Source organism: Gigantopelta aegis, chromosome 3 (genome assembly GCF_016097555.1).
Source record: "Gigantopelta aegis isolate Gae_Host chromosome 3, Gae_host_genome, whole genome shotgun sequence".
Classification (NCBI taxonomy): domain Eukaryota; kingdom Metazoa; phylum Mollusca; class Gastropoda; order Neomphalida; family Peltospiridae; genus Gigantopelta; species Gigantopelta aegis.
In genome coordinates, this window is record NC_054701.1 from 82,888,650 (window position 1) to 82,915,137 (window position 26,488).

Sequence of the window (26,488 nt, forward strand, 5' to 3'; positions counted from 1 at the left end):
CAGGTCAGAGTTCTTCATCACATGTTCATAATCGATCGGAAAACCAAAACGAAACTTTTTCGATGTCATTTTTTTTTTAAATATACAATTAGCTAAATTTGTAAACATTTTTATGAGTTCAAGTGTCCACGATAAGAGCAACTTTGGGAATCTTTATTGGGAAACTGTTGGGTTGAAGGGTCTAATTGGGGAAAAGTTTGATATTAGATTGGGAATTTACGTTAGGGGAATGGGGCCGTTCACCGGCCCCAAAATGTTTAGTAGTTTACACCCTGGGATGGGTCCCTAAAGGGGGTCAGTGGGGCAAAGAAAACGTCCGAAGCGATTGGGTTGACATTACGGAAACCGAAAACGGCCGAAGTGATTCTCATTAAAAAAACCAAACAAAAAAACCTGACGACGGAACTCCGTCTCACGACGGACAGTTAACAGCCATGAATATATTAATTTTTTCTGCTTTATTAATAGTTTTTACCAAATAAATTATGCTCGATAAGTTAAAAATACAAGGCTGCAATCGATGTACACCCCCTCCCCGGCTGTTGTTTACCAAGCCTGCACTATTTAAAAACATTTGCAAAGTAACAGAGCTCATGTTTACTTTGAGCCCAGCCACGACTGTTTGCGAGAGACTTTTCTCAGCTATTAACAGGGTAAAAACACCCAGGAGAAGTGTTCAGGGGCAAAAATATTTAAATAATATACACACAATAATGACACATGGGCCAAATCCCTAAACATTTTTAAACCAATGCCAGCTATAAAAGAATGGCTCATGAGTGGAAAGGGATCTCACAACATCCACGGTCATACAAGTGGTCACTAAGGCATACATCGACACAATAATTATATTTAGATGAACAAGTGGACACTACCAAACAAATAACAAAGTTTAAATCAACAAATGGACACTATTTAAAAAATAAAGTTTAAATCAATAGAGAAGACAGTTGATACTACTGGACAGACATATACATTTAGTACTTCCTAGGTAAGTGTTGTAACCTACTGGCAAAATTCTTTATTTGTGGAATTAAACCGATTACTTTCAAGATTATTACACTATTAAGCACTGTATTAAATTAAATAGGAGTAACACAATTGGTTACCTTAAGAAGTATGGGCAAGTGGAAAAATATATGGGGCAAGTGAATATCTGATTGGCACTGGCCCTGTGGAAAGTAATTTTTTTTTAAATATTTGAACCCCTGATTCAAAGTGGGATCTTTTTAGTCCAAAATTGGGAATAAAAAACTACATAGCCTTTGGGGAATGGTGGGAAATAATGCTGATTATCGGAGTTTAGAAACATAGGTCATAAATTTCTGATACAAATTTAGGGCTTGCGGTGAACTCGTATGGAAAACTTACTTGTATGGGGGAAAATGCAGTGAACTCGTATGGAAATCCACAAATGAACCCGTATGGAAGACTTACTCGTATGCAGTGAACTTGGCCAGTCCCCGACATCAAATTATGTACCTGAGGGTGGAATAGCCCGGTCCCACATGGATACATTTTGTTCATAAAAATAAACTCGAATGTAAATGCACATCAGTAATGTGCATTTACATTCGAGTTTATTTTTATGAACTAGGATACATTATGAAATATGAAATATTTATTTGTGATGGTGACATTGAATGCGTGTGTCTGTAATTATAGTGCTGGATGCGTAGTGCGTTTTTTTATTGCTTGTTATTATTTATTGGATACTTGTTACAGAATAAATTAAACATGATTGAACATACTTGTGTCATACTTTAATTTATTTATTCAGGCAAAAATTGTCTGGTCATTCGGGCAAGGATGCTCTTGACGTCACATGTCATTCGGGAAAAATTTGCTCATACGCCTATTTTCGGAAATGACATCATAGAAATTGAGTCTAGCTTGAACAGGTTTGAGTGCCACTCAAGCAGACAAGCTTAGTTTGGAATCATACAATTTATGCACAATGGGCTGGTTGTCACTATATTCCTGTTCAAACTACGGCATGAGCTCGACCTGTACCCCCCTTTCAACAGTGTTTAATGGTTAGGGTAGTTTTAGATATAGGGTTAGGGTTAGTCTTTAGAGCCTTTGATATAGAGGGGTATGGGTCGAACTCTTTTCCAAATTACTTTCATTTTGCCGGCAAGACCCACTGGCAGGGATCAATTCTAGGCCAACTGTGCATCAGGCGAATGTTTTTACTACTGGGCTACGTCCACCCCCACCACCCCTTTCAAAGGTAAAACTTAGCGATATTGGATTATGAAATATAAACATTGTTACATTATGTTGGTTTTATTGAACAAAATATTTAAATGGTATTGTTTGTAGCGATCACTAATCATACCATAACAAATATTTTTTTAATTTGTTAGATGGGCAAAATAAAGTACTGAATACTTGCTCAGTTTTTATTATTATTATTTTTTTTTTTTTTTTTTTAGTGTAACGAAATAATGTCCGATTCGAAAATAGGGTACCATGCAATGCATATGTTTTCAAAGAAGAATAAACACAACAAAATGGAAGAAGGTTGAAACTATTATCAATCTTAAGCTTTTGGTAGAAAAGTATGTCCTCGTTCTTTGAATAATAAGTAGATTTAACAGTAATTACCCTGTAAACAGCTAAACATGCAGAACATGTGCCAAAATGAACACCGAAGGCTGCCATATTTTGTTCTTCTTTTGGAAAATCCTCCAATGGGTTGGAGCCCTTTCATTTGAGTCCGACAGTAACTGTTGTAGGGTTCGTATCCCAAGACTGGCTCCAAAGTTGAATGAAGATGGGAAAATGTACGTAATGACAATGGTGTGGACACACACACACACACACACACACACAAACCGAAATAAACGAGGCCTTTTTTTAAAATGGTGGTTGGGGTGGGTGACCAATGGCTTTTTTACTAATACTATAGCTATTTTAAAAATTCTGCCCATTTTAAACTCTACCCTCCCCCCCCCCCCCCCATCCCGAGTCAGGCCACCGATCTTATCGGAGGTCGGACTCTGGATGGGCGTGTTCGAAACCCTAGTGGTATATGGGCACGTTAAATTGTTATCTATCCGAATAGCCTACTCTGCTGTTCGAGAACTAGTCCTTCCCACAGGAAACCTTGTCACTATGGAATTAACCCCGAGTACTCTGACGGCAAGACAAACATTTGGACAGTTATCACACTCTTTTACCGTCAGAGACCAATTTATATAAATTCTGCGCAATCGCTGCCTACCAAACGGTAGTCAGATTCTCATTCTAATACAACAATCCTATTTTTGACATTAAATAACTTTACATCGATCAATTTCAAGCTCCCTGATTAAAAAAAAATTCACATATTAATCACCATTATAATACACACACTACAGGAAGAAACCCGTTAGCAAATACGTATTTAGGTTTAACCGGAACATTATTGAAAGGGGGTGCTGTCGAGTTTCTTCATTTAGTGTCTGTATCATTGATTAATATGTGAATCTTTTTAAATCGAGGAACTCAAACAAATTATCGATGTAAAGGTATTTGACGTCAAACATGGGACTGTTGTTGTATTAAAGCGGGAATCTTTGACTACCGTTTGGTAGGCAGCTGCAATTGCGCAGAATTTACCGTACATAGATTGGTCTTTGACGGTAAGAGAGTGTGATAATTGTAATGTCCGTCTACAGGTCTAGCTCAATTATTGTCACTATAGGATTTACTACACTTAATTTAAGTCTAAGCCGATTGTTTTCTAAATTGCACATATTGTCATTCCCAGTCTGGAGCTCGTCGCGGTAAAACGTGTTTGTTTCGCTTGTGCACTCTGCACGTTCTTCCGCGGCTCGAGTTGGGGATCCTTCACTTCGTTCTTTTTGTCAGCGAAGTGAAGTTTTCTACTGGGATGTATGCGGGCATTGGAACTGATTGAACGCTGCCCAGAACGCTTCTCGTTTCGACAGTCTGCACCACCAGGTTGGATTCTTTTTTTAGCGAGATTCCTTGCCTCCACGTCATTTCTCCGTCTGACATTTGACTTGGGTTTTTTCGTGACTCGTATGACGGCCATTCTGCAGAACGCCACGGTTGTTCGCGTTTAGTCTCTACATGTCCGAGCCTGTCCTAGCAGCACTGGAAGGTGGACCGCCCCACTCTAAGAAGAAATAGGAAGCGGGGTCGGCCCCTACTACTCTTTTCTAGACTTTACTTTGGTTTATTGTGATACCATCTCGTATCCTCCGGAGTCGGGCCCGCACCACTATACCAACCCATGACTGGACTATACCCTAGTCTGATTCTCTCTCTCGTTCAGACGGATCCGGCTTCTCAAGATCTGTATTTCAGCACAGCACTACACCTTCGTCTATTGACTGTCAATCTAGGGGTTTTCTTGACGGGTTGCAACCCATCTCGTCCCTACAAGCTGTGCACCCTAACGGCCTTAACGAGGCCACTCACGTGGACATATAGATCGGACTTTAAACTTTTAGACCTTCGTTCAAAAGTTCATGTCGAAATTACTTTCTTTTTTTAATACTATTAATAGTACGATCCTCTCTTCTTTCTCTTATTTATTTTTGGACTGTCCTTCTAAAATGCTCCAAATTATATAAATATTCGACCGAGCAGTCAATTCTTTTTATTTTTGGCCACCGATCTTATCTAATTTCTTTTTGACCACCCGATCTAATCTAGCGACCAAATTTAATGAATCTATGTTTAAACAGTGCCACAACCACTCCGGAGATGTTTTAATTACTACACAATAATTCGTCCTGCACCACTCAAAGAGGAAAGCCTTTCCCAAAATAGTTTACTAAAGACTAGCTAAGGGCAGACCTCATTAGATTAAATGTAGCTGTGATGACATTCACTCAAAACAGTGATGATATTCAGGTGTTCGCGAAATCTGAGCATATCCTGCCCCGCCAGCGGTATCCGACACGAATACTTCCACCAAAGCTATCAAGTCCATCACTTCATCTAAAACGATGACAAAATGTGCAAGAGTTCACCAAAGAGATGAAAAGATATGCACAAGTTCAAAATATGGAATTACATCAGCCATCATTTTGGTCATCGGTGCATCATATTTAGTAGTCTACCATAAAACATTTGGAATGCCCTTAGGAATCCCTGGACATCATAAATCTGATGGAACAACTTCTGTATCAAAATGATATGGCTTTGTTTGAAATCTGCATACAATGAGCATTACCTAAGGTATCTTAGAAGACACCAAAAGCTGTAGCTAAAGGTATATTGCTCTACATAAAAGGGAGGGGGGGGGGGGGGCGGCCCACGCCATGCAACCTAATTATTTATATCTGGATTGGAGAGGTGTGCTGCATTTGTTTGGTGTGCATATTTAAATAAAATTTCCGTCAGCCCCATATACAATCAACGTCTGAACCAAAGTTTTAACATTTTGTTGATGATGCGAACTTTTAAGCCGTAGTTTAGGCCATTCAACACAACTTCCTGCGACGCAGGATGTAGCGTTAGTGGCAAGTTTGACGAATAGCCAATCACAGAACGCCAACTGTTGTAGTAATTCAGGAAACACGTTTTCTTCAATTCTTAGCTTTTGACAATTGTGTCTCACGTGCGATTTATAATTCAGTGTTGGCTGAAAGCAGAACGTCATCAAAATTTTTAAAAAGAAAAAGTGTATTATTCACCCCGGTTCACAACAAGTATTTATTTTTGTAAAGGAAATTCCAATTTTCAACAGTCATCATCATGTCGTCTGATTTTCAAATGACAGATGCATTGAAATTTTTGTCATTGATTTTATTATTATTTTGTGATTCTTTTCTCAAATGTGAAGCAAAATTGAAAGACGGTGATTGCGAAGGTAAGAATTATGTTATTTTGGAAAAACATTCTGGTTATAACAAAAGCATCAAAGAATCTTAGAATGTTTTAATGGATTTTTTTCTGTAAATTTGGTTTGTGCCCTAGCCTAGGCTATAGTCTCAGTCTGTCCCACGGGGGAACGCCTTTTTTCATTCTATGGAATTTGCTTAGTTATTTATTTTTAAGCCGGTTGTTTTCTAAATTGGAGTGCGAGTGCGAATAATTTTAACATGCTCACATACCACTAGAGTTTCGAGCATGTCCGTCCCGGGGCCTGTCTCTGGATAGCCAGTGACTTGCTCCGGGACAGAACAAAATTAAGGGGATAATTTTGAAATTTACATCTAAAAATTAAATAGTGGGAATTGACTGCTCGGCCGAATATTTATATAATTTGGAGCATTTTAGAAGGACAATCCAAAAATAAATAAGAGAAAGAAGAGAGGATCGGACTATTTAATAATATTTTTGACATAACATTTTGAACGAAGGTCTAAAAGTTTAAAGTCTGATCTATATGGTCCGGGCCAGGGGGGGAAATTTTGAGGTGGGCGGAATTTGGAATACGAATTTAGTAGACTTTAGGTCAAAGACCGAAGACCAAAATGTGCTACCAAAATTTAAGTCCAAACAATAAAATTAGAGTGCTCGACCGAAAAGGTTTTAAGGTGATTTGAGCAATTTAGACGGGCTACCAAAATAAAACTGCGTCGGACTGTTTACAAAGAAAGAAAAAAAAAAAAAAAAAAAAAAAAAAAACCCATAAATTTTGAACTGCGGCCAAAAATGTTTTTAAAGTCCAACTGAGCCCTAAAAAAGGAAGTACATGTCCTAGGAGAGGGTACGCAGCGGAACTCATGGCGAGTTGATGGGATGATCGGCTCGGAACTTCGGGAAGAAGTGAGGCAGGTCGATGTAGCACTCTCCCCTAAGTATGCTGAGTAGTCTTTCCGGAAGTATCAGCTTGATAATCCGATGGACGATTGGATTATCCATGTCTGATTTCAGTAAGCCTTGCCGGTACATCCCGTTCCGCTCCGACGTCAGGTAGTAGGTACGACTTCCCTCGACGTACTGGAACTGGTACCGCCCTTGACCAGTTGGTGTTGGTCTTTCAGCTCTTGGTGACGAAGGGGCCTGGCAGCTGGAGGTCGCAGTGAACTCCCCCTTCACACAGTTGCGGTACCGTCCAGGAAGCTTGTTGCGTGCGATCTGCCAAGTCGTGGGCTGTGTGTCGGACAAGTCCTGGACCGACACCTTCCTCTTCTTGGCTTCACGCTCTGCAACCGCTGTCGCAACAAACTCGTGGAGACGCCGGTGGATTGGTTGGTGTGGACGAACTTTTTCCTGTTTCCATCGGCGTTGGTGCTGCAGGGGGAGGAGCCGCCACTGCCGGTTTAGCCGACAGCTTTGGCTCCCCCTTTGCCGCTCCTGGCGTCTGCTGCTTCCGAGTAGTGGGGGACGGCAATGCAGAAGGGGCCGCCGCCGGCAGTTGAGCTGCCGGTTTTGGCTCCCCCTGAACCGCCCCTGCCGGTCTCGTCTTCTTCTGTGAAGCAGGAGGGACCGCCCCTGGCGGTTGAGCCGCCTGGTTTGGTCCCCCCTGAGCTGCCGTGGGACGACGTCTCCTCCTACTTCCCGATCTCTTCTGTTTATTGTCACCATAATACAAGGTGACAATAGCCGTGCTCCCATTGTGTTCAACACGATACTTGGCTAAGCGGCCAAGCTCGTGCAGCACAGCCCCAAGGGTGGGGGGGAGAGAAACCTCGACGTTTGCTAAACACAACCGCATTCTGCGCTGTCTCGAGTAGGAATCCCGTCTAAATTGGACACAAATTTTGTATCTTTTTGTTATTTCCAAAACACTTTTAATTTTGTATTTACCATCGACGTCCCAAACTGCGTTCACCTAATGACAAAAACACGAATACGATATTTACGGAAATACTATTCTACATTTTCCAGGGGGACCAGACAACTCGGACCCATTGACAACTCGGACCCGAGTTATTGATACGGGTTCATTGATACTTGCGGAAAGCGGCTATATGTCGAAATCAGATTTTCAAGTAGCAGAATTGAACAGTTTATCCTAGTATTTCTCAATCAATACAGTATTTATATGCCAAAGCAGTAAAATTACGACATGTGCAGACCAATTTCTGTTACATCAAAATGACTGCCGCAACGTGCTACATGCAAGAGTGGTGTATTAAAAAAAAACGGGAAGCAGAACGAGAAAGTACATTTTCTCTTTTATTTTTAATTCGACCACCTACATATATTTTATAATACAGAATCACCAAAAGAACATAGAAAGATGTGATAAAAGTCAGTGGGCAACAAGGGCGTAGAGTTTCCCACAAGCTGATAAAAACCTAGACGTCGACACGTCACCAGCTGTGTACCGTCCCCACAGTTGAAAGATTTTGCCCTGTACATCTACAAAGGCCTTCCTCTGTCGCCGTCGCATCTTCCTCTCCGACACGAACCGGCATATCAGCGGAATCAGCCTGGCCTCGTTGTGCAGCATTGGGATCAGCTTGTAAAAGGGAGGGGCTGTTCCGAGGGCACGATGGTTCAGTCTGTGATGCAGCCCTCCACATCGTTGTTCGTCCTCACACACTGGTTAAAAACTGACCAGGCGTCCACCGACCACACGCTGCTCCTCATCCATGTGCGGTCAACGTAATCCAAAAGGGTCACCAGTCCTGGAACTTGGGTTGCTCTTCTTAGACCGTCGAAGGCTGCTTCCACGTGTTCTGCAGGAAGGAACGGGAGGGCGAAGATCTTCTTTATGAATTTGCACGTGCCGTCGTCATTTAGGTATTGTTGTGCAAGTCCGAGCTCCTGCACCTTCCTCCAGACAGCCTGGTTCCAATGGAAGCAGCACCCCTTGATTGGCAAGCCAGGATATACTTCCCGGATCCCCTTCCACATCCCTGTCAAACACAAATATAATAATAAGTTTAAAGATCCACATATTCGCATAGTCACGTGTCTGTATCTATAGGATACTTAAATAAAATAAAATAAATACCTGTCTCAAAGTCTGCTACGAATTCAAGTACTGCTGCTCGTTGTGGCAGGAGATCGTCGATGGCGCGGAAGACCTGGAAACACAACACACATTATTACAGAGAATCACCACTAAGTGTATATATGATTATTAAATGCAAGCCATAAGTTTGTTTTTTTTCCCATCAAAATATATGAAATACAACTTACGGCTCTGTAGTCTTTACTCTTTCGCCGCGACATGAAGACAAAGGCAAGTGGCACTTGCTTCGTGGCGTCGTCATGCCTCAGGAAAGCATGTATCGAAAAAAGCTGTACAAAGGGATCCTTCACCACCTTGAAGGTACCGTCCAGGTACCATCTCCTTGCGTTGACCAGTAGAGTCAGCTGTCTCTCCGTCGCGAACACTATGTGTCTATGTGTGTTTACCCGGACGTCGGCCCGTAAGAAGTCTGCTGGTATGAAGTTCTCAGCGATCTGTAATTACATGTAGAGACATTATTATCTGCATCCAACTATAATAATAGATCAAATAAGTGTTTAATGTTTCAGAGCATCTATTTTTATATTTTCATTTATTTTTATATTAACACTTATATTAATATTATATTAATACTTATTTAAATTACCTCAAAGAGCAAGTCACGTGGCTCTGCTGGTCTCAGCTTGGCACGCACACGGTTTGCCATACGGGCCAGGCTGCTGGGTCCAGGTAGTGCATCCGAGGTCTGCTGTACATCGAGGTCGTCAATAATGACACCCTCAACGATGGCGCTCGCCGGCTGGAAAACGTCAGTTTTAGCAGTTTCCTTCATCTTCAAAATAAACAAAATTATTATTGTTATGTTATATTCCATTATATATATCATTATTATTATGTACCATTCTTATTGTTATATTATATTATATATATATATATTATGTATCATTCTTATTATCGTTACCTTCGCTTTGACGGCAAGCGTTGTCTGGATGCCGCCCTCCGGTCCGTGGACGTGTGTCCTGGTTCCGTTGACGAAGGTGTCGCTGGTCTGCTGAACAGTGGCTGGGCACGTCATCTTGCTGTTCCTCACGGAACAACGCCACGTTGTACCATCGCCACGTTGTCTCTGCAAGAAAGAATAATTATTAATAATAATAATTAATAATAAATTAATAATAAATACACTAAACATAAAACAATAATTAATAATATTTGTTCTGATTAACTGTATAGTATTTGCGAAATAGTATACCTTAACGGTATACGAGTAACCGTTGTTGACTAATTTTCGTTTCCCTCATTGAGAAACTGCATCAAGAATTTGATAGTGTGGTTCATCATCAGCTGTGGCGGCCTGCTCCTGGGGGGGGGGGTTCCTCCACAATGGACCTATAAATGAAAGCAGGAATGTCATGAATATACTACCTATAACGGTACGTGAATACGTGAAATGTGTTATTCCTAATACTAAGTTTATCGCTGATACCATTATTATGTTATTTTATGATTTATTAAGGACCTATTACAACACTTTATGCTTTACCTTTCCTCTATACACTGAGGGATGCCTTGCGGTGGGCCGAGTTGTCTCAGAACTCTGGGCCGAGCTGTCTCGACGTGGGCCGAGTTGTCCACGGGTCCGAGTTGTCTGGCATTCATTTTCCAGCTACAATACGTGAAACAAAATAAATTGCAATTAAGTAACATAAAAAATCAACAATGTGGACGTAAAACAAATCCATTCTAATAAATAAAAGTGAAACACCCTCCGTTAAACAGGAAATGGTTCGACGTTTCTAACTGCATTCAGGCGCATGCGTTTGCAAAAAGTATCGTACTGCGCATGTGAGGTTCGTCATTTTCAATTTTTAAGGCAACTACATGAACAAATTCAATTTATCAAGTGTTCTGGTCCGGTCCGCGTTTTATCAACACACATCGCTCACACTTGATGTCAATACTGATAGGCATTACGTTCATACCTGCAAATAGTTTGTAAAATATAATGTTTTTAATGAATTGATTCTAAATTAACACAATTTATATACTCAAAATTATGTACAACTGTTATGTTATGAATGGATTATGAATACTATTCACTACAATAGAGGCACAAAAATGTAGCATATCTTTTGCAGACGAATATAATAATTGAAAAATTAAATTCTTTGGCCTTGTTGGTCTGACACGTGTGAGGTCATGTGACACGCACCGAACGTTAATTCATCTTTCTCCATTTTAAGTCAATTTCTACGAGTCATGTGGACCCGATATCAGTAATTTTAAGGAATAAATAAACGACTTAGTAAAATTAATGATTTTAGGGGTTTGTAAAGTTTTGTATTTAGATACTTACTTTTCTCAACTTTATTGTTTATAAAAATGTTCCTGAACTGTGAAGAAAAACCTCATAAATAACGACATGCCGATGACAACAAATCGGATGTTGATTGCACGAGAAAACAAAGTGAACGGAATTTGAAGCATAATGCAGTTAGGGAAGTTGTCACAAAACAAATTATTTATAAATACAAAAAACATTTTTATAGAATGATGGGACGGATCATGCTAATATGGAACCACTGCCAAAACGGAACTGATTTGGCACTTCCTCTTTAAGACAAAAAGTACACACTTTGTGCATGCACACATGGAGCTTGAAATAGCAGCCTGCAAGTACAAATAGCGACTTGTGAGTGCAAAAAGCAGTCCATTTTTTAAACATAAAGTCCAAACCAAATTGTTAACAACTACGATAAATTACTCGCCTACTTTTAATTACCGTTACATTTCCCCCAAAATTTCGTCTAGACACAAAAACCATTAGTGGCACGGATTCCATTTATGAGACTCTAGCCCAAGTACTCTGAGAGCTAGATGGACATTTGGAAGCTTACATGCTCTCATTACAGTCCGAGATCAATCTATGTAATTTTCTTTCAATCGCTGCCCACCAAGGAGTACTGGTAATTAGAAGGAAACCCGACAGCACCCACATTCAGCTAAGCTTTGGCAAACTGCTGTCTGAAGTTTGCCGAAGCTTAGCTGAATGTAGGTGCTGTCAGGTTTCTTTCTGTAGTGTATGTAGTAGTGATTAATATATCTGGATTTGTTTTAATCAAGGAACTCGAAAATGATTGAAGTAAATGTATTTGACGTCAAACATAGGATTTCTGTGGTATTAGAGCGGGAATCTTTAACTACTCTGACTACTCAGCGATGTCGATATAGGTGACATATTTATCATCTTTTATGTGAAACCTGTGTCATTGTAATGGGTTTTTTTTTCAAGATTTCTGTCTGGACAAAATGTTGGTTTTATCTAATGAAAAATAAAAGTAGGAGAGCAATTTATCATTCATAGTCGTTAACAATTTGGTTTGGACTTTAGCAGGTGAATTTTTATTTCACCTGCTAAAATTACTTTAAAATCACAGGTCATTTTTTAAGAGACAAATATACGTACGATCATCACTTTTATATTTAGCCGAGGCTAAGCTTGTGATTCTGTTATATTTGAATTTTAAATACATCTTAGAGGTCCTAATTTTACACACACTCTCTCATTCTGTGCTGTCTTATTTCCAGCAGGTCATATATATTTTTTTTGGCCCACTACTTATATTAACAGCAGGCCATTTTTTACTTCCTATTTTGAGCACAGTTTTTTTTGTCCACATGTTCGCTCTCTCCGCTTTGCTCAGCCCCCTCATATTCTGTATTAAAGTGTTTGGCACCAAACTAATAAAACAAGCTACACTCAAACCTTCATATTCTATAGTACTGTAGGTACGTACAGCTGATTTGAATGGCTTACATTACTCTAACAAACTTAACAGGATTGGAAGTTATAAAATTATACATAAAAAGTTCTGTCTTTCTAATTCATCTAAGTTTGACTGGTTTGGGATGCAACTGGTGGGGAGGGAGGGAGAACTTAAAATGGATAACTACAGGTAATATTTTTGTATACTAAATCTGATTAATTCCGCACAACAAATATTGGGTCAAAATATTATTATTTTGTGGGGGTTTTTCTGAAATATTTAAAATTGTAACCACCTGTATCACAGGGATTCTAGATTATGGTAGCCACACTCCCATGGCTAGTGATAAATATTCAGTGTTGGGCTAGTAAATAACTACTATTGCCATGCCCGATGGCTAGTGATGTTTTTTGGGTAAAATGTTGCAGTTAATTCTAGTACATTTTTTAATCACTGATCCCATGACTAGTGGATTTTATAAAAATTCTAGAAGCCCTGTGTATCATTTCTTTTTCTTTTTCAGTATGCATCAAAAGTTTAGAAGCTTTTACAGCACAGATTACTGATGACATTAGAAAAGATGAAAATAAACTTGATGTTGCCTTTAGGAAGTTTTGCAAGGACCTCAAACATGTTAAAGGCAAAGACAGGTCTAAAGATGAACGATTTGTAAGTTTAATAATTGCCCTTTTGTTTTCTTTATAAAACCATCCAGGCATCCTGTATTGAAAAAAGTGTTAAGGTCACTTAAATATTGTGTAGGTAGTTGGTCAGTAAATGTTTAAAAAATATATATATATTGATATTAATATACAGAAGAAAAGTTAATTAGGTACAACTTAAAAAGAAAAAGAAAAAAGGAAGCTATTTTAATTAGTTATTAAGTTTGGGTTTCAGCAATTGTCTTTAAAGCTTATACTTTTAAAAGTTGACTGCTCCTCCCTTACAGGCATCGAAATAAGTCAAGAACAGTTGTTAGGTTACCGGGAGGTTACCACATGTTAGAAAAGTCGAACGGTGTTTCGTTCTCGACAAAAATTTCAACGCACAACGGTAGTTTCGTTTCCGAATGTAAACCAGGCAATGCATTCAAGACTTCTGCGTTTCATTTTCTCGTCAGGAATTGCATCGATGTTCGCGCGCAAGTCACTCCGCGTTTAAGCAGCGTCCACTAGATGAATTTATGTCCGCGTTTTGTTTTCTCGTACAATATTGCACCGATGTTTGTGCACACTTGTGCAATTGCAAAGCAATTTTCTCGTTTCTCATATTCTTGTTCGCGCGCACCGTTACATTTTCAGAACGACCGCGTAGTAGTAATTCTAACTTTCATATAGTTGTGGAAACCTATAGGTTACCAGACTATATTTTGTGGTAACCTGTAAATGGGTTACCAGACACAATGCTTATTTCGATGCCTGCACTTATATGTATGTTTTTTATATCACCTTCTTTTGAAACAGTGTGAGTTTCCAAGCCTCCAAAGAACTTTGCATAACTGTCATGACCATGTAAATGATATTCTAAATTTAATGCACCAATGAAACATGGGTTATGTAAAAGTAGACTTACATGAACGACACAGTAACAAAACTAGATTTAGCAAGTTTGGGAGGCCTGTTTAGCAAAAGGCCTATTTTGAAATCTGAGTTGGGCTAACAAGATAACAAGTTAATAACTGCATTAAAATAGCATAAATGGAGAAAATATTTTGTTGTAAATAATTTTCTTTTACTTTTTTAAGTGTTATTATTTGGGAGGCCTTGAGGAATCAGCCACTGGAATCTTGCAGAAAGTTTTGAGGCCGATCAGCTTCTTTAAACCATTAGAAAAAATATGTGAAGACCTCAAAAAGATGGATTCCCAGATCTGTGAACTAAAATATGGTATGTATGTTCAACACAGGTTGTCGTAGATTATGCTGTATATTCGGTTTGATGTGAGAAATTGTAGAGCTGATCCTGTACATTGCCAAATTAGCCATTTGCTAAAAAAGGTTTACAAAGATTTTTAAGTAGCTACAACACTTAGTCTTTAGTTAATAATTTTCATAGAAATGTGCTATAAATCTCAAAATTAGCTAAACCAAAATTAGTTCTGGTGTGAGCCCAGAATTGCTTTTAATATATCGATTTATGGTAGCTGTATCGTGATACATATATAATTACTGAAGAACATACCTTTTCTGTTTTGATAGAATGAATTTGGAGCTACTACAAACATGCAGACAACTATGAACATGTTGGTAGAGGCATTGATTTTCTTGTATTAATTACTTCCAACAATGCCTTGTTTACAATATGCAAATATCACATTCCTTCACAAGCTTGGAGGGTGTATACTACCAAATCAAACCCCATAGACGACAATAGTAACATATGTGGCTAAAACTCCTACCTGCAACGTATCAACCGACATAAACGCCACAAATATAAATACTACCACCCCTTACACTTAAAATGAATCAGAAAAAAATGGGGGTCAAGCTGCTCGTTTCTGAGATAACGGGTAGCGTCTATGACTACCCTAGTTTCGCACAAAATTCGAGTACTTTTTTTTACAGGTACCCCATATATGTTTCAAGCACAAGGCTACTTGACACATTGGTACTAGATGAAATAAAATTGCAATTTTTTTTTACCCAGATGAAACTATTATTTTTTACAACCAACACACTCACATTTATAACCAGTCACAGGACTTGTGGTGTTCACTTCTCTATCAAAAGTTCGGTGCACCTCGCACTTTGACCCAGCCGGAAGTTATTTGGTTTAGTACTACCTATACTGATAACATACATTTTTCAAAAAGTGTCCAGCTATGTGTCTTTATGACAACCAGGATCTGGTGTATTCTGACATAAACTGACAACCTCACTGAAAGTGTTGTTTCTACAGTGCAACCTAATATAATGTACACCTCAAAAAGCATATATATTGCATATAGTTTTGTACAAATGCAATATGTCATATAAACAACAAAATGTTTTAAAATAAAACTCCTGAAGATATTTACTTTCAGTTGGGTGTGTGTACTCAGGTATATATGTAGAGACAACAAAGATAGTCAGAGTACCTCTACCCCTTTAAAGAATTCCATTAAAACACATGCACTTGATTGACCCCTAGATTATGAAGACCTTAACAGGCACATCAAAGAAATATCAGTATTAAAAAAATACACTGTCTGAGGAAGGAAACACAAACATGACTGTACCTGTATGAAGTAATGACTTAATGTCCTGAACATTAGTGTTGGGAGGAAATCCTGTATGCTGGGTGTGGGTGTCTTCAAGTTACCAGGTGTGCGAATTTCAAATCCATCGGCCATGCTGATTTTCATAATGAACCATCAAAACTATTGGCAGCCACCAATATTCCTGACTATATTTTATTTATAGCCTACTGTAGTTGGAGGTTTTAATAGTTGTGATATCTGGAATAATCATGCAGCTTTAACACATTTATTTTTGATTAATTACTGAAAAAAACTATTTTTGAATGACAAAATTACCCGAACATCTATTTTCTTGCATTATTTTCTAATCCGGATGAATACAATATGTACATTAGATGTATTCCTACAATCTGTAATCCAGCATTTTATTTAGCTAGTAACATTAGGTAATACAGCTTTAACAATAAAATAAATTATCAACTTAATCCAAGGCAGATAATCAGATCTGAAAAAATTGGTTCTGAATCTAGTATAAACTCAAAATGCTTTTCATGAGAGCTAACTAAGTGATTATTAAAAAAAAAAAATTATCTGGAGATCTAAGTATATGTTTAACAACCTTATTGTTATGTACAAATAAGAACAGAAGGCACAATAGTGACAACAAATTTAATTATGTTTTTGGTAAGTTTTTCTTAAAATTTACTTTAAATTTTGCATAAAACTACAAATTTGTCTAAAATATAACTTAGCACCCAATAAATATGTCAAAATGACAATAAAAATCAACTTCTTTACAAATTTGAGTTTTCAGAATTTCATACATAAAAAATTAACAATGTTAATGGAAACTAAAGACATTAACCCACTATTGGGACATGCTATTTTTAATATAAAAATAAATTGCTATTAAAATATTAGTTCAGGTTGCTTATATATAATACCATATTTAAGAGCAGTTGTATATGGCAAGTCAAATACCATGTAAAAAGAAATTATTGAAATCTTTACAGTATGAATTATAGGCCAAAACCAACTTTTCTTCAGTGCTAACTTTGATTCAAACTCCATTCAGAGCCATGTACAGAGATTATTGTCACAGTCAAGGTCATTGTGAACTTGCATGATCGAGTGATGGCTAATTTATCAACCAGTATAGTTTAATTAAATAAAATGACAAAATCATAATATTTTTTATTATGCACTGAATATGTGCTATAGGGTGTATACTACCAAATCAAATCCCATAGACGACAATAGTAACATATGTGGCTAAAACTCCTACCTGCAACGTATCAACCGACATAAACGCCACGGATATAAATACTACCACCCCTTACACTTAAAATGAATCAGAAAAAAATGGGGGTCAAGCTGCTCGTTTCTGAGATAACGGGTAGCGTCTATGACTACCCTAGTTTCGCACAAAATTCGAGTACTTTTTTTTTTACAGGTACCCCATACATGTTTCATGCACAAGGCTACTTGACACATTGGTACTAGATGAAATAAAATTGCAATTTTTTTTTACCCAGATGAAACTATTATTTTTTACAGCCAACACACTCACATTTATAACCAATCACAGGACTTGTGGTGTTCACTTCTCTATCAAAAGTTCGGTGCACCTCGCACTTTGACCCAGCCGGAAGTTATTTGGTTTAGTACTACCTGGAAGTACAGCAATATGAATTAATAAACAATAAATAAATAATAAATCTTTTACAGGCGTAAATCTTGGACATTTTGAGCTTGAAATATTCGGTTTTATCTGTTGTATCGACAGGAACATGCAAAAATAAAACATGACTGGTAAAACACAATTTACTACACTTGTTAAATATTTAGTGTAAAAGACAAAGATATCAGTGCCGAATAACTTCCAAAAAATTCATTTTTATTAATTAAATGCAATATTTGCAGTTGACTAATAATGTTTGGGGGAAAAGTTTGGAATTCCGATTGGAAAAAAATCGCGGAAAATTAGTGCCTCTACATTGGATTGCTACTTCAGCTACACATGAACTGATATGCAGTTTAATGGCAAAAAAGGTGTAATGGCTGAAAATATTTTACACTAGTCAAACCTCGTCATACCGCAATCACCGCTTATCGCCTAAAACATTTGTAATTAAATTGACATAATTTTACCCTTGTCTGCTATCCACCAACACATTGGGTGATACATTCCTATACGAAAGCATATACAGTGTTCGAGATTAAAAAATTTGGCCAGTATCCCAGTGGGATACTAACATTTCAAAATCTGGTATTCCACCTGAGAATTTAGTATTATATTGTATCCCGGTGGGATACTGGGTTCTTGAAGTCTGGCATCCAAAATTAAATTCTGGTATCCCCGGGATATCGGGATACCGTTAATCTTGAACACTGATATAGTAAAACAACCCGTGTACTATAGTGGTATGTCCCATTCTCCTACAAAAATGTGCATGTACACACACAGGTAATGTTTAGTCAACCGCTTTTAGCTAATGCTAGCAAGACTGTTTTTTACGCTACGCAGTAAACCAAATAATCACTTTGGGAACCAGTCAAGATAATTTGCCAGCGTTGGTGAAACGTTAGCTGGCTGAACTCTGGTGTAGTCTGCCAATCACTCATTTACTGAATGTGTGACATCATGATGTACATGCCAGCTTTGTCTCAGGTTATAGTCATTCAACAATTCTGTAATGGAAAATCAACATTGCTACCTTTTTATTTTTATTATTATTTTTAATCCTTTAAAATAATATGTAACATTAAGTCCCCACACTTAATTAGTTGTACTAATCCTGAGCATACCCCCACCCCACCCCCCACCCCAACCCCAAAAAACCAACCCCCCCAATATATCCGGTACGTGTACTTATACTTGAAATATTTTGATTATTTCATTACAGAAAAACAGATTGATTTAGTGAATGTGAACCTGAAAAAGTTGAAGGTTAAGGACCTGAAGAAGATTCTGTCTGACTGGGACCAGGACCAAGCCTGCAAGGGGTGCGCGGAGAAATCCGACTTTATTAAGAAGATCGAAGAACTCATGCCCATATATGCCCCCGAGGCTGCAAAGAAACGAGAGGAACTTTGATAATAATTTGTTGTTAGCGTTACTATTTATTAAAGATTACCATGGAACAACATTATTACACATGCATTCATTTTTCTGAGGGATATTCCAGAAATAAGTTAAAATCTGTATGATGTGTGTATGTATGGAAGGCATTTGTATTAAATTTTGGTGTGTCGGTAGGTGGATGTTTGTTTATATGTCTGAATTTGACAGTTTAGAATAGGGGTTGTGGAGGTGTAAACTTGATTTGTTTGTAATATTAGTGGGTCAGTGGGTTAACATGACAAGTGCCATTCACCAATTCCACTCCCATTTCTTGGACATTTATTTCTGGAATAACTCTTAGTAACATAGTGAAGATGCAGTTCATCTAGTTAAAAAAAAGAAGATAAATGATCTTGTTAAAAAGAAAAAATCATGTTCTGACCCCATGTAAATAAAAGTTTCCTTACATTACAAATTTCAGTTAAGTTATCTGGTCTGAAATTTTAAGTTGTCAAATTGTTTGGGAATTATACGCAAGAGTTCATGGATTGGGGAATGAAATTGAAGAAACAATGCTTTATGAGGGTTTTAGTTTGTCCATAATGGGCACCTTAGTGCCCTGCAAAAGTAATGTAACAATAAATCTGTAAGAAAATTGAAACTTTGTACAAAGTCCAATATTTGTGATGTTTTTGTTATTTGTTGCATGATAAAATAAATGAATTTACTTACAAATTTCATGTTTGTGACTAGATAGCTAGAAATGTAAGTAAAAGTTATATAGTTGCCATATGTTGATAATGTATTCATTTTGCTCTTATGGAAAGAAACATGAAAAATGGTGGTGATATTCGATATAATGTTGAACATGAGTTAACATCTTGAGGCCCACATAACCTAATAGATAAGAACACTTTAGAAAAATGTATTAATAAATGTACATGCCTTCAAGGAATATAGTGTGTGTTAATTTCAAATCTGTTAATTCTACTATTAAATGTCTCTTAAACGTTTTGTGACCACTCCCGTAAACTATGGCAGATTTTGGAAACTCTTTAAAACTGATCTTAAAGTCGCTGATCCTGCTTATTAGGCAGTGTAAAATATTGTCAGCTATTACACCTTTTTCCTTATTCACATCATTACATTTCACTTCAAACTGATGTCGCACCAAATTAATTTTAGGCTAAATATAAAACAATATATGTATATTCCTTGGAAACTAGTTTTCATCTTTCAAAAATGTATTATACTATTTATAGTCATTGTAAAATCTATATCAGATTTATATTCTACTTTTGTGTTCATGTTTTGTAATCTGCAGTAAAACTCCCTTGATAGAAATGTGATCATCAATGCATCTTGGGTAGATTCATGGCACATATCACATTAAGTGAATATGTGAACAAATTTTATTGGACAAATGTTTTATTAAGCCCTGCTACATTGTTCATAATAAACAATGGATTGACTAACTTCTGAACTTGTTGATTCTCGACTTGTTGGCCTTAGCTATGAAGTAAGATTGATCCAGGCTGCATGTGATCATTGTGAACAAATGAGTTTGCCAACTGTCCTAAATGGTAGTGAGTATATCACTGGCCCGACTACCAGTAGGTACTGGGGTTTCATATATTGATATATATATTATCCACATAGTGTGTCATAATGATTTCACGTGCACAACGAATGATGTAATTTTGGGAAGCGAAGTCATAACATAATGCAGCTTCCCCAGTCTTAGCTCTCCTCTGTAAGGCTCGTCATTTTGTTGTCTCGTTCTAATTACGTTTTGACATGGTCCTAGCTTGTTGTTTATAAAAATAATGTGGATAATAAAGAAATTATTACACACTCATGTGAGTCGTACTGATTTTATGAGTCTCCTCAGGATTCACTTTCACTTGGCAGTACAATAATCCTAACACTCATTTCCAGTGTTTCTGCCAGATAAAAAAAAATCTGCAAAACAATTTGGGTATGGTGCCATACCCATTTTACCCTCTGGCAGAAACCCCAAACTTTTGTAAAATCAGTATAACACACAAGCTCATATGATAAGCTCTATGTATATACACGTATGTGAATTCTATACCGCATGGAATGGTTGTACTTGGCAAACTACACACTATGGATAAATCCAATCATTAAAAGTTGTGCAAGTTTGAGTAGACTCAAATTGAGTCACAAGAATTGCTCACACTATCAACTAAATCTGGGAAAATCATAAAGTTTGTGAGTTAGTCAGCCTGTTTAGTAGGATCCATACTTGGCTGCAGGCTTTACATGGCTTGGTTTACAAAGGATCTGCAACATGTTTTTGGACATAGACTCTAGCTATCGTTAAATAAACAACATGCTAATTAAAAGTATATTCCACAGAAAGGCATATATTTATGTACTGATTTCTTCTTTATTTAAATTTTTTATTTTAACATAACCCGGTTTTATCCTGTGCTTTAATTTATGTCCTGGTTTTATCCTGCGCTTGAATTTTTCTCCGTCCATAAAAACAATACGTGTATGACATGATTTATAAGCTGTCAGAAAGTCTCATAATGTTTACCACTTTAATTATTAGTTACTATTCTCATTGTTATTCATACACTTGTTTCAAAAGTGATAAAAATGGAATAGATATTATTCCCCCAAAATATTAAGTGCATTCTCAAACCGTGCACTTGAGAAGTCATACATCATGGTTTAAATCTTGAACAAAGTGCAACTACTTGCCATCTTGTTATTCGTTAATCAACACTTCTTTTCTTTTTTTTAAATAAATAAATCTGGACTGTTAACTTGGTTGCTCCAGTTTTTAATTTTAATAACCATGCATCTTACTGGTATCAGGCTTGTCATTAAATAATAAAACATTCCTTCCTTTCTTATTAATATCGATGGTGGTTTTGGTGTTTTTAATTTTTACATTGACAGCTGTATGTGCTAATCTTCTCTCAGACTAGAACAGAGGCTCCGTCTCTGGACCCTTACTTAATTTAACTTTCCTCGAGTGTCACCATTTGAGAAAAGCAGACAGTTTACAAGGAAGACATAGTCATTTATCATAATATGCTACATTAGCATTTTAAAGAATGATGAGGAAAAATGTGAGGGGTGTGCAAATGCATCCATGGTCATACCAATGTGTTGTCGTCTTCAATAGAGGCCAACTCTTACTTTCGTTGTCTTAAAGAGTCTACAGAATTTATTTGTCAGCTTTTTCTTGTTTTTTGGCTGTGCAACGTCTAGTCTTGAAGGATACATCGTACCAATTTGTAATTTTATTATGCCCCAAGTTCATTGTTTCTGGTTTCAGTTTTGTCTGCAGTTCTTTTAATAGGATTGAGCACCACACACACACACACACACACACACACACACACACACACACACACACACACACACACACACACACACACACACACCCACACACACACACACACAACTTTGAAGCCAAGATGGTCGTGTGTTGGCCCAACTTTTGTTGAAATGCAAATTAACACACCTCCCCCACCCTCACTCTCCAGTTGCTGGCAGCTTCTGCCGTCTATGATTTATGTTAAAATATGTCCCAACAGTTTGGTTTAAAAAAACAAAAAACATACTCTTTATGCTTTATTCTATGTCTCTATATATCAAATGTCTCTTTTAAGCATTCTCCAGTTACTAATTCCTTAAAGAAATATCTTTTGGGTTCTGTTTTTAACCGGTTCATTGACATACTGAAATTGTTACTTACAATGCTGAAAATGCCTCGCTAAACAGCTGTTGGAGAGATCACGCAAGATTTGTATCATCACATAGCAATATCACTTGTGGGAGATTGATTTAAAGACATCCGATTGGCTGTTAAAGACGAAGCAACATTGACTAATGAAACCAACACTATTGAAACATGTAACTGCTCTAGACAGGTCGTTTAAAAACGCATCCTTGCTTTCACTTGTTATATATATTTTGAAACAAGTTGTAAGGCAAGTGGTATTTAACAACCACTCTGGAGTAGTCTACAACTTGTGGTAACACATCGTACATGTAGATAGTGTTCATCTATTGAGACCCGAAAGATTTTGTAATGAGCTAATTTTTGTCACCAATACTAAATCCATGTGTGCATGTTAATTTTATTTGAAATTGGACAAAAATAACATCATTGCATTTCATACACACAACTTGTTTTTACGTGTCCATTATTCTCACATTGATGTACATATAAGTACATACCCATTTGTGTGGGTGAAAATATAATGCCAGAAAAACTTTGTACAGTGTACAAATACATTTTGTTATTTTATTTGAAGAGGTAGTATGTTCAATAAATTTTTCATTATATCCTTTCTTGAATTGTTGTCCATTTCAAATTGCCACTAAATTATTGCAAGGGACCATCAAAATTGGCAACATTTTCACAAGTGTTCAGCCTGTATGCTGGGTGGAGGGTGACAATGCCAGCGTATGCTTATAATAGCAGCTATCAAGTATAAGGTACTAGCTAGACTAAATTTTCAGGTGTTTTATCAACTATTCATGAAATCTGAGCACTGCAGAGTTTACAGTTTAGTAATGGATGAAAATGACGGATGGTTAAAATTACAAGAAACAAAAGTATGGGTTATGGTGTATAAGGGGATATGATCCTTTGACCCAAGCCCCATGACTACTGACTGAGCTAAATCCAACCCCTTGTCAAATGAAGTCAGAGTATTACTGCAAGAAGTACATTCCTGATAACACCGATAGATAAGAGAACCAGTCAAAGTGATCTCAACTAAGCAAGAATTTAGTCATTACAAAACACACAACACATGAATGTCGAGCAGCTATATATCAAATTGTTTATAAAAGGTAGAACAAGATGATTTATGTGAAATTAATCCTGTTTTAGATACTAGGAGTGAACAGACTTCCATAAAATGATACACCAAAACAATCTGAACAGTTGAATAATTTATTTTATATAGACCAAGAACATTGAAGCTGAACACTTTAATAATGTACTGATGTCCATTCACTCTCATGTTACACACAATATATAATTTTGGTATTGATGCAAGGCCACCAACTGGATGGGGTACGAGAAAGCAGCTTGTAGACCACTGCTCTATCTGTGCCATATTAATTTTATCTAGTTTGGGTAATAGGATAGAACGTTTGTAGAACTGTAATGCATGAATATTTGTAGAGAAACTAATACCGTATAATGGGCAGTTTCACTGGAAAGGTTGCATAAAGTCTCACTGGGACCCAAAAATGAACTATGCAGCATTCTATAAAAAACTATATTTTTAAAAAGCAATATGGCGAGAAATGTTTTATAAAAAATTGGACCTACAGCTGTAACAGCTATAACGGTTTATAAAATAATCAGTGATATGATTACATGCACAGCATAAAAATATGAGGACACAGGTACAGCATAATCGTAAGCTTTTATGTGATAATTTCTAAGGATAAACTGAGGTGTTTTTTCAAATGGGAAACTGTTATGAGTAACTATTTTTTCATTAATAAGAAAGATTTTAAGTTTTCTGATGATTTTTGGTAATATTTTAGCAATATTCTTCTATTTAAAAATGATTTATTTTAAACAAAAACCATTAAATACTAATCTTACAAACAGAATGTCTGTAACTGAATTGTAAATGAAATTTCAGTATATTTTTTTAGAATACTAGATAAAAATAATGTTGATTGCATTAGTATTGGCAGTAATATAAGCTTTCAAACAATGCAGAGTGAAAATGACAATTTCGTTAAAGCCGCACACCCTAGTTCTATCCAGCGAAAATAAATTATAATTTAGTTAATCTACAAACCTGTAACACACTTAGATCACGTTTTTATCAAATGGAGTGAAAAAGCAGGTTTTATATCGATAAATACCATGGGAATCCCCATGTCCCAATTGCTTGAAATAATTTTGAAAGTTAGTATTCTGATGTCACCGGTAGAAGCACAACAATGCCTATGTCACGACAAATTTCACAGACTTGGGGTGCGTTCGTTTCACCTCTCCTGGACATGTTCCAACTGTTCTGTCCTGGTTGTATCCCCTCTCCAGATATCGTAAGACTTAGCAAAATTATTGGTTTTAAGGGTTTGTAACGTTTTGTATTGAGACACTTACTTGTCTGAACTTTATTGTTACTGAAAATGTTCACGAACTATGAAGAAAAATCTCACAAATGAACAACAACAAATCGGATGTTGATTGCGCGAACCGTGCACGAGAAAACAAACCGAACCAAAATGATAATGGTCATGTGATATACCAACGTCTGTGACATTAAAAATAGATTGGACCTCGCTTGCTTAACGTTTTTTTCTCGACAACATGTTTTGTGAAAAAATGCACTTCGTGGTTTTACAAACATCAGGATTAGCAAAAAGCACTTCAGGTGAATGGAAATGTGTATTCTAAATAATAAAATGTAAGTAAAGTGCAATTTTATTTGTGAAAAATGGGGTTTAATAGCGAAAAACAACGCCGTAATGGTTAACAAATAAACGTAACTAGGGTGTGTCCCTTTAAGGAGGGGACTTTTTTTTTTTTTAACATGTAGATTTCAGTTAAATAAACTGAGACTGCTCTTAATCTTGTTTAAAATTTTAATTCATAATTGTATTAGGAAATAATATTTGATATGAATCTGCATGTAATGGTGTAATTAGATAACATTGAAAGATCAACTGTCATTCATATGTATACTGCTGTATACAAGACACACAATCTACATTTTACGTCCTGCAACTGTGGCAAAATAAAAGGCTCATGTCCTTCAACCTTTAAAGGCCCAAGAAAGATGAAACGACTTCCTAAGCATTCCACTCCGACAGTCTGGGAGGACCTTGTCCGTGGCCATTTAAATGTTGATGTCACTTTACACTCATGAAGGAATTTCATACAAATATGATTGTGTATTGGTATTGGTTATTGATCCAATGTAATAACCCTCATCATAGTAAACAGTATTCTTAAAAAAACATCAGAATCTGTAGTAATATAAACTGACCTGCATTAAGCAGCCACCTGTGTTAAAAGGCCAATTTGATACATGTCCTCCTGATGGTGAATGTTTAACACAGTTTGACTGTATATACACATGGCAGAATAAAGAATCAAAATTGATCACTGCACAACTTTCCAAGTGTGACAGAATAATAAACAAAGCTGACATCTCTCAGTCAAACCCACTAACACCTGCAGATTGTCAAAAAATGTCTCAGACTTCCATACAAGTCACATGTACATAGCAACACCCAGACATGTCAATATCAAATCTGCTCAAGCTTTATCATGTTGTAAAATGTCCTTTCCGGAACTTGAACATTGTGACATAAAATTGCCACTGCATCAGTGAATAAATAGCTAATTTTAAATTAATTTAAATTATACATATAAACATGTTTTATTTTTTATTTTAGACATACAGTAATTCTCAATAATGCATCGTATCTCACAACCCTTTTACAAAAAATCTATCAAACAAACTTCATATATATTATGAAATTGGTATAGAATTGTATTTTGTATTCATTCGAGTCAATATATTGATAATGTAATAAAAGCACTTCGCAAATAGATGTTTAAATATACATATTAAAACTGTGTTTAGGAGGGGACATTTTGTTTAACATGCAAAA

The 26,488-nt window shown here is 36.7% G+C and overlaps 3 protein-coding genes across 6 annotated transcripts in view; 1 reads left to right on the forward strand and 2 right to left on the reverse strand.

The window, feature by feature from the left end:
• Nucleotides 1–5,387, reverse strand: part of LOC121369179 (heat shock 70 kDa protein 14-like) — a 52,947-nt gene extending 47,560 nt beyond the window's left edge. The window contains exons 1-2 of one of the 3 annotated variants that reach the window (XM_041494095.1): nt 4,816–5,387; nt 2,611–2,757 (exon numbers count right to left, since the gene is read on the reverse strand). In XM_041494095.1, the coding sequence (XP_041350029.1) occupies nt 2,611–2,667 (57 nt within the window). In that variant the 5' untranslated portion in view covers nt 2,668–2,757; nt 4,816–5,387. Of the gene's footprint in view, nt 1–2,610; nt 2,915–4,815 lie in introns of those variants that run through there. The other 2 variants (XM_041494094.1, XM_041494096.1) reach the window with 2 other exon arrangements.
• Nucleotides 5,388–5,547: 160 nt separating this feature from the next.
• On the forward strand, nt 5,548–23,176 carry LOC121369183 (mesencephalic astrocyte-derived neurotrophic factor homolog). Its single transcript, XM_041494101.1, has 4 exons — nt 5,548–5,833; nt 13,127–13,272; nt 14,348–14,489; nt 18,687–23,176. Exons 1-4 carry the CDS (start codon nt 5,719–5,721, stop codon nt 18,875–18,877), a joined length of 594 nt encoding a protein of 197 aa, XP_041350035.1. The 5' UTR covers nt 5,548–5,718; the 3' UTR covers nt 18,878–23,176.
• LOC121369182 lies at nt 7,222–10,511 on the reverse strand. 2 transcript variants are annotated; one of them, XM_041494100.1, is made up of 6 exons: nt 10,089–10,511; nt 9,798–9,962; nt 9,483–9,668; nt 9,064–9,330; nt 8,876–8,948; nt 7,222–8,777 (listed from the first exon to the last, which is right to left on the reverse strand). In XM_041494100.1, the coding sequence occupies exons 2-6, from the start codon at nt 9,909–9,911 to the stop codon at nt 8,416–8,418; spliced, it is 1,002 nt and encodes a 333-aa protein (XP_041350034.1). In that variant the 5' UTR covers nt 9,912–9,962; nt 10,089–10,511; the 3' UTR covers nt 7,222–8,415. The 2 variants fall into 2 exon arrangements, with proteins under 2 accessions (XP_041350034.1, XP_041350033.1); XM_041494099.1 differs by having other exon boundaries at nt 9,798–10,511.
• Nucleotides 23,177–26,488: the final 3,312 nt, after the last annotated feature.

Excerpts from the sequence above, each read along its gene's own strand:
- LOC121369182 (XM_041494099.1), bottom strand. The coding sequence starts at position 10,028 with ATGTTTAGTGTATTTATTATTAATTTATTATTAATTATTATTATTAAT. Across the intron at positions 9,669-9,797 it reads CGCTTGCCGTCAAAGCGAAG|ATGAAGGAAACTGCTAAAAC; the intron begins GTAACGATAATA and ends TTTATTTTGAAG. Across the intron at positions 8,778-8,875 it reads CGTAGCAGACTTTGAGACAG|GGATGTGGAAGGGGATCCGG; the intron begins GTATTTATTTTA and ends TGTGTTTGACAG.
- LOC121369183 (XM_041494101.1), top strand. The coding sequence starts at position 5,719 with ATGTCGTCTGATTTTCAAATGACAGATGCATTGAAATTTTTGTCATTG. Across the intron at positions 5,834-13,126 it reads GAAAGACGGTGATTGCGAAG|TATGCATCAAAAGTTTAGAA; the intron begins GTAAGAATTATG and ends TTTCTTTTTCAG. Across the intron at positions 13,273-14,347 it reads GGTCTAAAGATGAACGATTT|TGTTATTATTTGGGAGGCCT; the intron begins GTAAGTTTAATA and ends TACTTTTTTAAG.